Genomic DNA, 16,860 nt, shown 5'->3' on the forward strand with positions numbered 1-16,860 from the left:
TGAAACACTGCTGGTTACATCAGTTTGTTAAAGTGTTGGCTGATGTGAATGTTCCATAAGGGTTTTATTTAAACATGACAGGACCATTATAAAAAGAGCTACAATCCGGTGCAACAGTGATGAGATGGAAAATAATGAGTGTTTTCAGGTCTCTCACAGGCTTCATCAGTGATGGGATTTAAAACTTATTTTGCCATTGAAGTCTTAATTGATTGACCATCATGAGTGTGAGCGACACTCGTCCCCACTTCTCAGAAGAAAACCCCCTAATATATTCTCACATCAGTTTTTCGCAAATATATTAGATACGGTGTCTGATAGTGTCCAAGCACAGAATAACAAGTTGAGACTGTCATTTTAATTTTTATTTCCTCGCACACTGCATGTAAAAGGTTTTTACATTAGGTTTCTGTAATTTCATCTATGCAGGAAAACTTTATTTAAAAATTTGGGACTTTGAAAGTTAGATTTTATTTGTTTTAATGTTACTATATCAATACTATCAATATTATGATATGAAATTACTTGTATGGTCATAAAAGATTTTATTCATCAGCTAAAATACATGTGTATGCCAAAAAAGGGCAATTTTTTATATAGACTGATGTGACATGATCTTAAAATGGACTCATTCACAGTTTTTTTGTGATTTATTTTATTGTGCATAAGAAATGATAATGAAGTGAGAGAAACTTAGGACCAGATGTGTATTGAACCGTGTGCTGATGGAGCCGTTGAGCTTGCTGTCGTGACTTTTACAGAAAAGTAGTTCTGGCGCTCGTTCAAACATGAGACTAACATGTAAAGCTGGCAGCACATTTACGTGATAATGTGCATGTGTGAAAGGGGCATGAGCAGAGGGACATGAAAGGGGGAAAGAACATGCTTCATTGGATTATATTCCATCATGGAAAGGTCAAAAAAACTCATCCCGAACCATCCATATATGACAACAGATAAAGGCAGGACCAGCGCAAATGTCCATAATTAAATTCACCTACAGTGATCAGCTGTTTGTCATCATAAATGTTTGAATCTGGCCTGAGTCAGTACTTTTATTCCCCTTAGTTTATTACATCAATATGTAGGCTTTAGAAAAAAATGGTGGATTAATAAATGTCTTTGCTTTCATCAATAATAGATTGTTCAAGAGATTGGTGAACTTGTCATGCATGAAAATGAGTACAAATTCAGTTTTTGGTTAAAAATTAAAGGGAGAATTTATTCCATCATTACATCAGACTCTAACAAGGCTTGCCAATGATTGTCTACAACAGCCCTTTGTCATTTTAATGTTTCAGGTTCTTTCAATAATTGAAAAGTGGAAAAATAACATTGTATATTCATAAGGATGGCTGATCCCAGTCTCATACTGTGCAATGTTCTTGTAACTATAGTGTTCATACAGTGTGGGGTCAGTTACAGTTGACACCATATACATACAAACTTTAATTATTATGAGTTTACTGCGGAAGTTTCTTTTGTAAACTAACAATTCTTTGACTAAAAACATTTGTTAGGTTATGTCTTTGTTATACATACAAATGTCCACACTTTAAGCTTCTTATTAACCCTCCTTCTTATCCTAAATACATTACAGTGCAATTCTAATGCGAAATATAGTGGAACTACCTCACAATATTACATTATGCCATCTTTCCAAGGCCAGAGCTTTCCTGCCTGAAACTCTGCACACTTTCGCGCCTTGGCATAGCTTCACAATAACTTTTTATGTTCCCTCTTCCCCTCTTCTCGCCCCACCCTCACCTTTTGCCTTTTACTCTCCTCTGCAGGGGTTTTGTCTTTTTCTTCCTTCACATCATGGTGCATAAAAACACAAATACCCTCAAAGTCAAACACATACACACACACAGATATTAAGACACACACACAAACACAGTAAGGAAAACACACAATGCAGTCCCCCAATGAATCATGGAGTGTCCTTTCTGGTGTTTGGCATTGTCCTTGTTTATTCATATTTATTACCAATGAAATATGAATGACAGAACTCTCGCGGACATTTTCTGTTCCCTTGGTTCCACACGTACCACAAGCATGCAAAAAAATAAAAAATTGGCCAAAAGTGTGTCCCCCTAACACATGTACAGACATTTCTCTGCATTGCTGAAATTTTGATGTGGAAAAAGGCTGTTGGGCTGTTAAAAGACTGTGTCTGGGGGAGCAGGGAGCAGGCAGGCAGTTTTATCGAGGACAAGCAGGAAGGTGCTTGGAATTTACATCAATGTTAAACAAATACAAATGTGATGTTTCAAACAAGACCTTTCCACCATATTCTGCTGTCGAATCAAGACAACAAAAATGTGTGTTTTGCAGTTCGGTGTCTGGGTGGGTGGATAATGATACACGGTATGCTGTAGTCAATGCAGAGCAATCTTACAAAACACAAAATACAAAACCCTGGCACTCCCAGGTCAGAAAAAGGATATTTAAGTATATGGTGTGAAAATGCATCTGTATTACGATAATTCAGAGGTGATGCACTGCAGCAGCATTAAATTTAAACCATTCTTTTATGCCAGTAGTTGTAGTGGAGATAAAATGGGAAAACATTTTGTTTTTGAATAATTATAGAGCATGTTGTATTTGTTTCTCAGTTACTAAGAACATTTCCATTGTCCGAATCTCAGCATACCTCAGTGTGCCTTTAAAGTGCACCTTGTTTCAGTATGTTGCAAAATATGTTTGCTAAATGCAAATAGTCAAATAGTCGTTCTATCAAACATGGATGATGGATTATTGATAATCTTCTCATATGTTTATGAAATACAATGTATGAGACTTTGGGAGGGATAGAGCGACATCCTGGAGTTATTTCCATCATTGTCTCTGATGCTTACACAGTTCACCAACTTCATTAAGATGAAGAAAGGCACTCAATGACTGACATTAAGGAACATTAGAGAACATTAACTAAAACATTAATATATAATCACATCAACAAACTATCAGTACATTGTTTCAGGAAGTAGCCCTGACTAAAAGTATCATATACAGCCATAAAACAAATCACATCAGGAATGACTACTGTTGTTAGTCATAGTTCAAGATTCAAATATCAGTGAGTGTAAAAGTAAAACAAAAAAACATGAGATTCAAGTTCTATTAGGGAACACTATCGAGTCTTCTCGTGTCCTCTTAAAATAATTGTACAAGTAGCTGGGAGCCCATCCATGTAAAATGCTGTATTTAATTGAATATGACGTGCTCGGTCCTCCACTGGAAGCCAGTGAAGCGGTAAGAACTGACACCTGCCATGACTCCAAGCTTTCAGTCTGAACCAGTTTGTTTTTGTGCAGCTTGAACTTTGTGTTTCAAGGTTTTTATAAGGGCCCACTACATGGATTAGCCGCATCACTGAAATAACACTGGATCAATAAATCTCTCCAATGTGGCACTGCCTGCTTGTTAAACCACAAAGTCTTGTTTTCTATTTCCACACGTATTAAGTACAGAAGACGAGGCCCGTCGTTGTGGGGGATTTGGACTCGTTTCAAGTACAACAGTTCCAGTGACTTTTTTAATATCATTTTTATCAGTTCAAATTGATTAAATGCTAAATGACATGGATGAATGTTAAGCTGTCAGCATCAGACATTATTCAAACCCATTAAACCCAGATATAGCGTGGAGTGTATGTGTGTGCGTGTGCGTGTGTGTCTGTGCTTTCTCTCAATATTTGCTTGACTGCTAGATTTTCTCTCCAAAACCTCTCCCTCTCTCTCTCTGTCTCTCTCTTTCTTTCTCCCTCTCTCTCATCAGATTTCAAGAACATTGTTTGACGTTTATGTACACATCGTAAACCCTTAACGCACTAACAAACATATTCAGTGTAAATATCATATTCTCACAGCACATTCAGTTGGCTTTCAGAGAGTTTCAGCATTGTCTCTCAGGAGTCCATAATAATCATATGTCATCATCACAATCATCTGCAATAATGAAACAGAAGAAACAGTTTTTTCAGTGAAGAAAAGACAAGTTGCCTTCTTGCAGTCAGACTGGAGATAACTTGGTTTACCTGTTAACAAACTGCAGGCCATACCTGACATGCCCGCCACAGGCAGCGACCACTGTTGTATGCCGAAGACATTATTGACTCATATCCAAAATCCATACTATGTACTAGTATTATTGCTAATATTGCTGTTACCTATGTACTAATGGTGACCCCACACTGCTTTTTACAGTGAGTTTACAAGATGCTAGTGAACTTCAAGATGATGGATGCCAATCAACTAAATGAAACTACTGTTAATTTGAAAAATTAAAATAATAGTATAAGTGAATTCGCTTCTACACCTTATAAAGCATTTTCCAATGTGTCCTTGAACACGTCACACTACCATCTGCAATGTGTTTAAATTTTTTTTTTTACCCAACTTAGCACAGACTGCTCGGTAATGAGACGAGCTTGGCTAGCATCTCACAGCACTGTTGCAGCCAAATAAAACTAAGAAACAATAAAGGTGGGTGGCCTACTCTGCTTTTAACTTCTGTACACTGTGTATCTTTCCCAACAAACGTCACAATGAGTGGCTCTACTCTAAAAAGAGACAGTCCACACTGCTAGTGGGGAAATCTTTCTTAATGCTCTCTCTACCCTAAACTCAGGATCTGTTATGGCTAATTTGTATCTAAACAACAATGCCACATTGTTTAATATAATCATTTAATAAATTTAATCAGTGGGAAAAAAAACAACAATAATCATTTTATATTCTCTGATACATACACATTATATCCCTTGCAGATCATGCATTTGTATGAGCATCAAACCCACATTACGCACTGGCTGCTAGCTACTTAGGGCAACACAACTAACTTTGCCAGTGTTGTCAAGTGACATTGTTTAGCAACTACAAAACCCGACAGCACTAACCAACATAAAATTCACTTGATGTGAGTGTTATTAATCAAACAGGCGTACCAGTGCAGTTTTCCTGCCATCCGAGACGCAGCTCGCGTGTGATCAGTGAAGTGTGCCTCTCGTCTCCATGCAAATGCATTTAGCATTTAAAGGAGGAATACACACATAACGGGAGGGGATTTCAGAGATGTGGTTGTCTGCACATTCTGGTGCATTTATTAAGGCTCACCCAATACAAGGAACATATTCAGATTTGAAATTATATATTAAAGAAAGGTTGCAGCAGGGGAAGTAAAAGTAATAACCCTGCATTCTGCTTGTCATACCAACAGCAGAAATGTTTGTAAGAGCGCAGCACTGAATTATTTAGGAATTAGAGTGACAGCCTCTTAGAAAGAAAAGTAATGCAGTAATAATTAAAAAAACAAAATATTGCATATTTTTTTTACAATAAAGATTGGGATAGAGAGTTCTGGTTTTGTGGTAATTTCATCTAAATTTGAACTTGACATCCCTCTGAGCTAATGCATTATGGCAGTTACAAAATGGAGATGGCGTTCGTTTTTCAACATTTTATAATTACATTGACTGACTCCAACTTCACTGGTTTTACCAACAGAAGGATTATTTTATTGTAACAGACACCCAAATATTTAGAGTTAGAGTTTAATTGAAATAGAAATGTTAAATGGTTTGGAAAGTTAAATTTACATTTGATGATGATTTTTATTTCAGCATCGCTACATTTAGATTTCTCTTTGTGGGCTTGATTTCTTTCTTGATTCATTACCGACATCAGATCCACATTTCACCACTGAACTGCATCTTTTGAGATCTGTTTATATGCAGAATGCACCTAAAAGACAGTCCTGGTTTCTGATAATTAGCTACTGCTCTAGTAAATCAGACGCTAATTTCATGCAGATTGCCAGCGCAAATATGTACATAAATCTGGCCCCGACACTCAGACTTAGGAATTGGGTAATATGGACATTAATAAACCAAAGTGAAAAAGAAAATGCTTTCATACCACCAAGAGAGGAAACTGTAGAAAACTGGGTGGCAAGACATTATTTTAGAGTGGCAGCTGCTACTTTATTCTACCCCAGCGCCTGTGCCACTGCACACAAAGGCAATAATGGTATGACGTAGTACATTATTGACCCCTGAGACTGAACAGAACTGTTATCTCGTATTATACAATGGGTATAAGTTTGTGGGTTTAATGTTAATGTGTAGTTTGACTTTTTCTCTTACTCAAGAAACTTAACTTAAAAGATAGAGGTGATTAAGAGATTTAGAGGTGACCACTTCTACATGCTCTCTGAGCAAAACCTTTTCAGATTGAGAAACACATTTCTCAGCTACTACTACAACATTATCATTGAATCAAGATCAGTTGCATTTGTTGCTGATCATCAGTTTGTTTTGTTGTATTTATAAAGGTTTGACCTGCATCCAGAGATTTTTAAATATAATTGTATAATTTAATCTTTAATATACATTGCACTGTTTGTAGAAAAATAACGTTTCATTAGTGTAAAAAAATGAAATATAATAGGAAATAGAAAAAAGATTGATCGAATTTAAACAATAGTACTCAACAAATCATTATGTTGCAGGTGGCAGTCACAAATTCAGATATTTATTGGAAACACCTCGCAAATAGAAGATGCTTTATATGATGCATTTTACAGTTATAGGCTTAAAGTGTAACTCCACTCAAATATATCTACATATAAAACAAAGAGTGACTGGATTATGATAATCTTATGGATGGGCAGCGGAGAAGTGAATCATATTGCATTAGTAATAGATATTTCACTGGATGTTTTGATGCTTTTTTTTCCGCAGTGAAATCTTGTCAGCTTTGTATCTAACTGAAGTCAATTTAAAGTCTCTCTATGGGCAAACTAACTATGTACAACCCCATTACAAGCCAGAGAAGACAGACTTCGGGGTGGAGTATCACTTTAAGATATTTTGGGGAAACAAGGCCCACATAACGAGAGCCTAATTTGTGTTGTCATCTAGAGACTCTATGTAGAGCTGCTTCACTGGCGATGTATGAAAGAATGAAATTGTGGACTGATAGATTTAAGCAATTACACCCACATGAGCTTTATTTAATAGGCATTAGGGCTATCATTGTTGAACCAAAAAATGTGCTTATATCTGAGAAAAATCACCCTGGGTTATGTTGCACTGTGCACAAAGATGTCCTCTGATTCATTGTCACTGAAGCGGCCCGAGGGCCTCTTAATGCCAGCTCCCGTTTCAGCACCGGGCGTGTTGTTTCTAGCTTTGACAGAGATATCGTTCTCACAAATCCAGATTTGACTTTAGCCATGAAAATAAAAACATTTTTTGGACAAGACTAATTTGCTGCTTAAAGGCAAGCTTGTACAATCTGGGAAACGTCTTTGAATGAGGACAAACAAAAGCTCCCTTTCATTGCAGTGAAGTGGCTCTTAAAACAATCTCCCACCTTTATAACACATTTTTATAGAGTGAAAACTCATTTAGTATTGGCAGGATACTAGAGAGAATAATCCTGCTGAATATTATTACATTATTAAGATCTTGCATTTTTTAGTATCGTGGAAACATTACCATAAATGCTAACACAGAGGGAAACATCTACCCTTCATGACATCTCTTTTGGAAGATAATCTCGGGCGTCAGCGGATATGATTTTAAGGGCAAATGAAAATACTGTAAGACGGCGAGAACACTCAGTGACCTAAAGTTTTCCAGCTATGTTGACCATTTTGGAAGCTGTGGCACACTATGGCTCCTAGTTATGTTAGCTCTGATGCTAACTGCAGGGAAAGTTAGTGTAATCCTGCCCCATTGATTGGGGCTGACACTAATTCCCTGGGACAGGAGTGTAGCGGTGTGTGAGTTAGCGGCGTATGCTAAGTGCTGCTGGAGCTGCAGGCTAGTCTGTGGGCACCAGGGCAGAGAGAGCAAGCTGGGAAAGTACTGACTTGACTAACTGGCCTGATTAGACCGGGTGTGAGATGACATGGATCAGATACACACACACTAACCCAGCCGGAAAGACAGATTGGCAGAATTACAGTAAAACAAATGAAATAATTTAAGAGAAAATGAATAGATATAGATGATTAGCAGACAGGGATTCAAAGTTAGAAAATGAGGAGAGTGGAAGATGAAGAGATAAAGAGACAGTAGGTTAATTTTGTGGACGCGATGGTTCCTCCCGGGGTGTTTTTCAGCTCTGCTGGACTGTGGCGGTGTAAGAAATTGGCTGAGATGCAACGTAGCATTCGCATCATGGTTTCATTAGCTCTCATTCAGCCCAAGGCATTTCACACTGCATTTCCTCTACTCATCTGCTTCTCTTAGATCTGCTCACATTACAGGAAAAGGTAACACAGAGTAAGCTGAAACTGGGAACAGGGGTTTTGACTCCTCTGTATTAGACTGGAAGTTGGTGAGGATATGGAGTTAAAATAAATGTTATTTTTCATCTCGGTGAACATTATTGATTGATGCAGACACTTGGGTGCCTTTAGCGATATGGAATGTTTCCCCTCATACCCCCATGAATGGGGTAAAATCAGATTACATTTATTTCAGGGTTATTTTATCCATTAATAGCTGGCACTTGACTGTGAATGTTGCCTACAGGCATAGATTATGTTCAAATAAAGGCAGACAGTGGAAGAGAAATTTAGGGCATCTTATGAGGCCCGATTAGCGGTTTAGCAGAACTAACGTTAGGTTTAACCCTGGTCCCCTAATGGTCGCCTACTTTGAAACAGAATTAAGTGATTTTTGGATAGTGGAGGACAGAAAGAGGACTGTAAACTCCGAGCCCCCCCAGCTCCCAGTTCATGTAATCTTTGCTTTTACACTTGAGACTTGCACTAATGTTTAAAAAATCGAGTCACATGTCTGAGTCACACTGTTTTTCTCAAAGATAAATACAAGCCTATCTTTGAGGAACCCAGTGGGTCGTTTTACGGCACTTAGTGCGTTTTTTGAAGACATGTTCAGAATTTGCGAGACTCATATATCGTGCTGGTTCGAAATACATTCTCTCCATGACAAAGGAAAGTAGATTTTTAACTGATTTTACAAAGGTTTTACTCAATTTCTTTCAAACAAGCACAGATGGCAAGAGGTGGCTGATTCTGCTTGTCTGTAATACACAAGGAAAATGTGTGGATATAATATAATAATATGTTATTATATTATATACATGAACATATAAAACATAATGACGTGATTTTAGAGACATTTTTGCAACAGTTTTGTCACTAAGATAATACTATGTATGATGTTCTATGTATACTAAAATATGAAGATATCAGTATTTTTTAACTTGACAATTTGTGAACATATAACCACCTGTGTCTCATCTGTGCTTGTGACAGGCTGCTGATAGCAGGCAGAAAACTGTCTAGGTAAAGATATATAAAGTCGCAGTATATGAGCACAGTAACATAAATTCCTGTTCGACAATGTTTGGTTTTGTGAAGCAAATTGTCACAGTTTCTTGATGAGACAGTTCTTTGTGTTTATTGTATGTGTTTTTTAGGGTATGATGGGTGTAGTGGGCTGGATGTTACTCCTACTCTCCCAAATGATGGTGCCTGTGGCGTCCCAGAAGCCTCCGGGGCTCAGTGTGGGTGTGATCATGGGCCAGACGCGCCTCGTTTCCGATCAGGAGCTCCGGCCACCTCGGCGCCCTGATGATGCCCTTGACATCTCTGTGGTAGCACTGAGGATCAACCAGACAGACCCAAAGTCTGTGATTACACAGGTGAGAAGTGCTGTGAAAATTCACCAGTACTACACATGCGCATACTGTCTATCAGACACACACACACACACAGATCCTTGTTTGAGACCTGAGTTTGTTTCACTGTGTCTCCAGGTGTGTGAGCTTCTATCACGCACTCGTCTCCATGGCATTGTGTTTGCCGATGGCACCGATCAGGAGGCCATTGCCCAGATCCTTGACTTCCTCTCCGTTCAGACACAGCTTCCAGTTCTGGGGGTCCACGGAGGCTCCTCGATGATAATGGCTGACAAGGTGAGTGACCACTACACAAGCACTGAGCAGCTCAAACACACACACACACACACACAAACACACACATATACATACTCCTGCTTCTTTGTATACATGATGTTTGTGTTTGGGATGTGAGATTAGGGAGTTGTAATCCCTCCACTCAGCCAGCTCTAAATGTTGAAGGATAATACTTTTCAACCTACACTTTTTTTTTCACATGTCCTGGCACGTTAGCATTCAGGTCAGACACTTATTTCATTGACAGACTTATATTTAGGTATTTAGAAACTGAATGCACCTGAAACGCAGCACATAATTCAACATAATCCACTATACTATGGCGTGAAAAATGGCACGCTCCTCAAACCACAGAAAATATATATTTAAAGTGTCCACTTTACAGATAGAGGAAGTGTCCACAGCTGGTGGGAGTATGAAATAATGACAAACCTCGGCCTTTGATAAATGTTATCTTTGCTTCAAGTGAACGACTTAAGCTCATTCCAGTGGACGTCTAATGGATGTCTTGAGGTTCTTTGGCTTAAAAATGGACATGGTTCACTGAAGTCACATATAAACTGGTATAGTCAGCACGTTGTAGATTAGAAAGTGACACACTGGGAGGATGTGGAAGCTTGTTTGTGCAATCAGGGCTGCGCTGTCAGATTATTTTTTTGTTTAAGTTAAGAAACGCAGCCAACACTGTAAGTTGGTTGGCAGAATTTAAATCAGTCTTTGAATTGATAGGCTCGTATCACCCTAAGCGATTTTATGGTAATTGGCCTTTTAAAACGTTACATAGGGCACATTTAAAAGTCCAGTATTCCAAAGGTCAGCAGAAGCCTTTGCATAGACCATGCAACATTCTTCGCTACATTATTTTTTATATTAACTGTTGATCAAGCATTGTTTAAATATGTAATAATGTGTTTTCTGCTTGGTCTAAATCTGGGCTATGCAAAGCCAAAAAAAAAAAAAAAAAAAAGGAATCCTGTGCTGTATGTAGTTGTATCATGCCTGGTGCTCAGTGGGATGACAGACAGAAAAAAAGATTCTAGTTTTTTTTTTTTTAAGAAAAAAGAGAATATATCCTTTAAGATTGGATTTTTGTTTTATTTTGGTGTGACGCTCAGTGCAAAGATGGGGATGTACATATCTTTCTTAGTAGAGTTCTCTCTCTGGTACTGACTCTGTAGACCTCGCTGAGTGACAGACAGACTGAAGAAGCTTTGATAAAAACACAACTGGTTCTTTAGCTTTTAAATCTCTCAGGGCATAGCAGCCAAAACACAGGAACCAATAACTGCCGCAATACAGCAGCCTTTTGAAGTACTAGTTGATGGGGAATGCAGTGTGTGAGAGTGTGTGTGTGTGAGAAAAGAAAGGAATAGAGGCCGTGAGAGAGAGAGAGAGAGAGAGAGGGAGGAAGGTAAGAAGCATAGTGAGAGTTGACTGAGGGTTAGGAGAGTGAAATTGCAACGTGAAGGTTACGCAGCTCGAACCCCCCTCTGACAACATAATGATAGGTAAAATAAATAAATTGTGTTTTTCCTGCCTTCAATCAGTGCTGTTGATGTGCCATTAAACTAGGTACTTAACCCCCAGCTGCTCTAATTGAACAGTTCGGTGGCCAATAGTACAAGAGTGCGGTCATTCCTGGCAGCTCCCAGGTGTGAGCGTGAGTGTGTGCAGCCTGTAACTAACCAGCCCCCCCGCAACTGTTCCTGCAGGCTTGTCCTGTAAATGAAAAAAAAAGTCTTCCTGCCTGCTTTAAATTAGGGGGCAAAAGCAGCCCACTGGCAGGCAGGTGTGAAACCCCAGTGAGTCAGCACATCATTGAAAAATCTTTGTTGTTAGATTTTGGTTAGACTGCACCTGCCCAAAGGAAATAGTTGTGGGCAAAAAGGTGTGAGAGGATATTGATGATTTTCCTCATCTGCATCCTGAGTATAGATGTGAATAACTGCCTAATCATTTCTGCAGTCACGATTAGGGCTGCAACTAAGGATTTCTGTCATTATCGGTTGATGTTGTTTATTAATTGATTAATTGTTTAGTCCATAAAATGTCAGACAACAGTGAAAACTGCCCATTCAATCATAAAGAAGCCACTGTATGAAAATCATCTGCAGACAACACATTCCCTTTCCTTAGCTGTAATACTGTTAGAGAGACACAGTTTTACAGACATTTCTTTCATATGCGCACATGTTTTGGAAATGCTCAAGTATACAGACATTTTGTAAGGAAGTGAAGTGGTCACTTTGATAGTATATGCATTGGATATTTTATTAGATGTTGGATATGATTTGGAGTTATCAGTATTCATTATTCATTCAGAAAACATAATAACAAAAAACATAATGCAAAGCTAATTAAATATTAGATTCCTAAAGATACTCCTTCATTGAAAGATTGGTGTTAAGAATACTGTTATTATTAGCTTGGAGATATTCTTAAACCCTACATGACACATTAAGGGCTTCATCAAGGTATAGCAGCTAGTAGTAGATGCAGGGGACCCTCTGGTCTGGACCTCGTTCCCTTTCTGCCAAGCTAACAAGGGCAGAACTGACTGTCCTGTCAAAACCTGGTGGTGGTTGGTTTCATTTTGTGTAATGTAAGCGTGTGTTGTGCTGTAGCACCTGCTGTGTTTGTTTTGTTACAGTAAAGGGTTCTATATGTATCTCTGACTAGACGGATATAATTGTTATTACTGAGATTCTCAACAAATACATGGAAAAAACACCATCATTTCCAAGATCTTTCACTTCAAAATGCTTTTTTTCTCCGTCCAAAACCCAAAGATATTAAATTCATAGCGCTATAAAACAGACAAAAAACAGCAAATTGTCACATTATAGAAGCTGCAACCAGTTAAAGTTTGCTATTTTTGCTTGATAAATTACCGAAAGGATTAAGTGATTATCATAATTGTTGGCAATTCATTTCCTGTTGATTAAGTAATTGATTACTCAATGAATCATTTCAGCACCAGTCGTCATGGTGCACTGGAGCATTAGTTTCTCTCTTGCCTGGTGACAGCAGCAAAGCAGACTATTATGGAGGTGATGAGGACTCTCAGTGAGGCTGACACATGTTTTGCGCTTGATGCTCATCACAATGACCCTACTCTACCGTCACACTGTTCTCAGCTACATTAGCTCCTCTCTGTGATTTCACTATATGCTATACATGTAATCTCCAATGGTGTGTGAATAGTTTAGAAATGAAAAAACAAAACCAAATCCAAAAAATATATTTTGCTATGAAAAGAAAAAAAATTCTGGCTCCATGTAATACTTCTTGGCTGCTGCTTCCATACCTGCTGTCAGTGGTGTAGTGGTAATCTGGAGGATCGAAAGAAATCCCAGTGGACTGGTAACAATTCAGTCTGATTACTGTGGGCTAACAAACAATATTGTGCTTTCTGCAGCCAGGGTGGGTAGAGCCCGGGTGTCTCTCTCTCTCTCTCTCTCTCTCTCTCTCTCCACATACACACAAAGTTGCTCTGTTAATGTCACAATCACGTCTATAGTAGAAGAGAGAAAAATGAGCAGCTCATCCTGTGGTGCCTTGAGTATTGTATTCTCCATATCATGTTTTAGATGGAGAGCACAAAACAGAAGACGAGGGTGCCAAGAAAATACAGAGAAAAAAAACTTGAGCAGGCAGGCAAGTGCTCTAAAATAATGGATATACATGGAGGTGGGCAGTGCAAGTGTGAAATGCTTGGTGTTAAAGCGGCATTAAGCTGCCAAAATGCAAACTTAACTGTCATGATTATGTCACATTTCAAGTAAAGGCTTTCTCCAGTTGTCATTTTTATCAGTAGCTGGCCGCATAGCCCTCACACTGTATCACATAAACAGGAGCAGGCATTGCAGGCATCCCTGAAAACTGTTAGGCTGATAAACAAGATTGTGGAGACCAGTAACTCACTGCGACGACTGCTCAGGATAGTTTTTACTTGTAAAGATTTTCTTGAGTTTACTCACCATGTGACTCCTGAGCTCAGTTACAATTTGAGTGTTTTTCCTGGAGACTAGTATATTTTTTAGCTGCTTTTCGATTGGGGATAAATGTGATCATTTCGCGTGGTGTCAAACACAGGGTTTTAGTTGTGGCTGTTTTGGTTCCAATTACCAAGACTGCATTTGGCCATTTTGTTGCCGTAGTCGAGATTTTACTCTGGGGTCCGCTTATTAAATAACCAATCATTTCTCCACCTTAGCAAAAACACCAGTATCAGCAGTTTTGTAATATTGCAGTATAACAATTGTATATATATTTGTAATTAGTATAAACTGTGCAAGGAAAAACTTCACACCTGGGGGATCCTTTAGCAAGCTCCCCCCAGATACGACACCACCACCACCACCACCACTCTACATGGTTCATCTACACCATTTTAACTCCTGGGCTGAGATTAAGTCTCATCCGCTGCCTGCTGCAGACCAAACTGCAGTTCACAAGAAGTAGACCCCAGACCCTCATATAAACAGCTTTCACAGATGTTTAGCATGAACCGGTTTCAGGGGGGGAAAAAAATCAGCCTCCTTTCGAGCTCAGTGTGCAAATGTCCTCAGATGACTTACACACACATTCTCATTCACAGATTATTATTTTACCAACAGACTAATAAGATAATGACTGATCTTTGTTTATTGTATGTGATTTAGTCATGAAAAAATTGATCTGCTGGCCTGGAACAAACCCTGGAAACCTTGCTGACACTAATATTGTTTTTGCATTCCTCTGTTTGTTTTTGCCTTCATTGTACTCCGTGTGCCGCTGCCAGAATCGGCAATGTTCAAAATAAATTCCACCCCAATTGGTTCAGCCCTAACAAATCAGGGAATCATCCATTTTTGTTTGCCAAACCTATCTCCCCCCTCCTTAATAAAAACAAATGGATCATTGTTACAACAGGTCCCTGTCTCTCTCTCTCTTTCTCTCTCTGCCTCCTCATCATCCCATATAATGCACATCAGCGTGGAACAGTCAGGAATAATCCACGGGAAGTTGGATGCTGTGCTGTGAGAAGGGAGACATGTTTAGGGAACATGGAATAGATGGGGAGAGAGGGCATGTGTAAACCCAGGAGAGGAGCCAGATTAGTTTGGAATGTTGTACTTCCATTACAGAGGGACCGCTCTGGGAAATAAGAATTGTTGTTGGCTTTAACTCACCCCCATATGTGTTCACTCATTCTCCACCCAACCTTGTTCATCTCTTCTTTTGACTTGCTTCTGCTTGGTGTGTGGGGGATAGAGGGTGGGGGTTGGTGAGGGGTCACAGTGTGTGTGTGTGTGTGTGTAGCATAAGAACACGAACATGCTGAAATGGAAGGTTGTGAATTAAACATGCATGTTCTTTCTGCTTTGCTCTGCCACTGTGGTGGGATGCTGCCCCTTGGTGTCTGTGTGTTTGCGAGCGTGCATATATGTGTGTGTGTGTGTGTGTGTGTGTGTGTGTAACTGAGTGTGTAACTGTGTGTGTCCCAGCCTGGGATGTCCCATATCAGTAGGGGCCATTTGCCCAGGTCCTCTGCTGAGTTGCTTTAATATTTAACACCTGCTCCCCTCACCTGCTGTCACTTGCAGAAGATACACTGCTGTGTCATTCACTCACTAAGTCCTTCCCCACTTTCAGCTCTAATTTTTTTTCCTCTTGCTCTCTAGCTCTTACTTTACTTGTGTCTCCCTGTCTCCTCCAGTCTTGTGTCTCAGTCTGATCTTCATCTCCTGCTTCCATCTTTCTCCTCCTCCACTGGCACCCCTTCCTTATTTTCTGTCGTGTCTCTCTGTCTTCCCGTGTCTTCCCGCTCTTGCATCCGCCGTCGTTATTCTCTGGTGGCTCGGGTTGTGAGAAGAACAGCCAGCGACGTTAGAAGGCTTTGGGAAATCTTGCTAGCCTTGAACCCCTGCGAAGCAAGATTGGATGATCGGTTCGTGTGTCTGTGTGAAAGAGAGAGTACGAGAAAGAGAAGAGAGGGAGGGTTACTGTGGTTACTATGGTGACTAAACCAGACCACAGCATTTAGTTCTGTTCTGCCGGCTGCTAAGGTTCTCTGGCTGCGTTTACACCGCAGGTCTTGATGCCCAGTTCCCTCCAGCTTGGCTAGGCACCACACTGAACACAAGTGGAAGCTGTGAAGCTGACAGATCATGTCCTTGTGTCTGCACTAACAACTATAACTACCTCCACGCTAAGATGGGTAATTTTGAAAATGCTGTTAATGTGTGAAAATTATGCTTTTGTCCACACTGGTGTTTTCAGGTTGTTTTTGTAAAGGTAATCATCTATTTGGCTCAACAAACAACAGAATTGTGATTCACAGTCAACATCTGGTAAGCAGCGGGACGCACACTGCCTGGTTACTCTGCTGAATCACAGCTGTTTTAAACATCCTGTGATCAGCCGAATTTACAATCTAGTCATTTTCATTTCTATTCTTTTTCTCTTTCTGTTGTCTGAGAACTGAACAAACAGAAAATAGTGTATTGATAGTGGGTCTGTTAACCAGGCTCTGCTGTGCTGCGGCAATAAAACGTCACTCAAAGCAAATTGAGATACAAAATATCAGATATCGTCAAATTCTTTTATGATTGTGGAGTCATCTTACATGATCAACATAAACACAACTTAAAGGAAATAGTCTGACATTTTGGGGGAAAAAAGCCTATTTACTTTCCAGTTGATGACTGAGATGAGAAAAATCGATACCACTCTCATATCTGCTCATAGCGTAGCTTAGCATATATCTTATTTGTTGAATTTGTACAAAAACCAAAGTGTAAAACGTATTGTTTTTATGTTGAGTTATATGCAAGACTATTTCTTGGCCTGTTGCAGTGATTTTCTTGAGTCTTATTGTCACTATGGGGTTGCTAGGAAACCAGCAGTTCAGTTTTTT

General features: G+C 39.4%; 1 protein-coding gene across 1 annotated transcript in view; it reads left to right on the top strand.

Moving 5' to 3' along the window:
• Window positions 1-16,860, top strand: part of LOC111216540 (glutamate receptor ionotropic, NMDA 2A-like) — an 87,224-nt gene that overhangs the window by 9,142 nt on the left and 61,222 nt on the right. Inside the window, exons 2-3 of the mRNA XM_022738068.1 lie at window positions 9,462-9,686; window positions 9,801-9,959. Of these exons, the coding sequence (XP_022593789.1) occupies window positions 9,465-9,686; window positions 9,801-9,959 (381 nt within the window). The 5' untranslated portion in view covers window positions 9,462-9,464. The remainder of the gene's footprint in view (window positions 1-9,461; window positions 9,687-9,800; window positions 9,960-16,860) is intronic.

Source organism: Seriola dumerili, unplaced genomic scaffold (assembly GCF_002260705.1).
Source record: "Seriola dumerili isolate Sdu_G_001 unplaced genomic scaffold, Sdu_1.0 BDQW01000035.1, whole genome shotgun sequence".
Classification (NCBI taxonomy): Eukaryota; Metazoa; Chordata; class Actinopteri; order Carangiformes; family Carangidae; genus Seriola; species Seriola dumerili.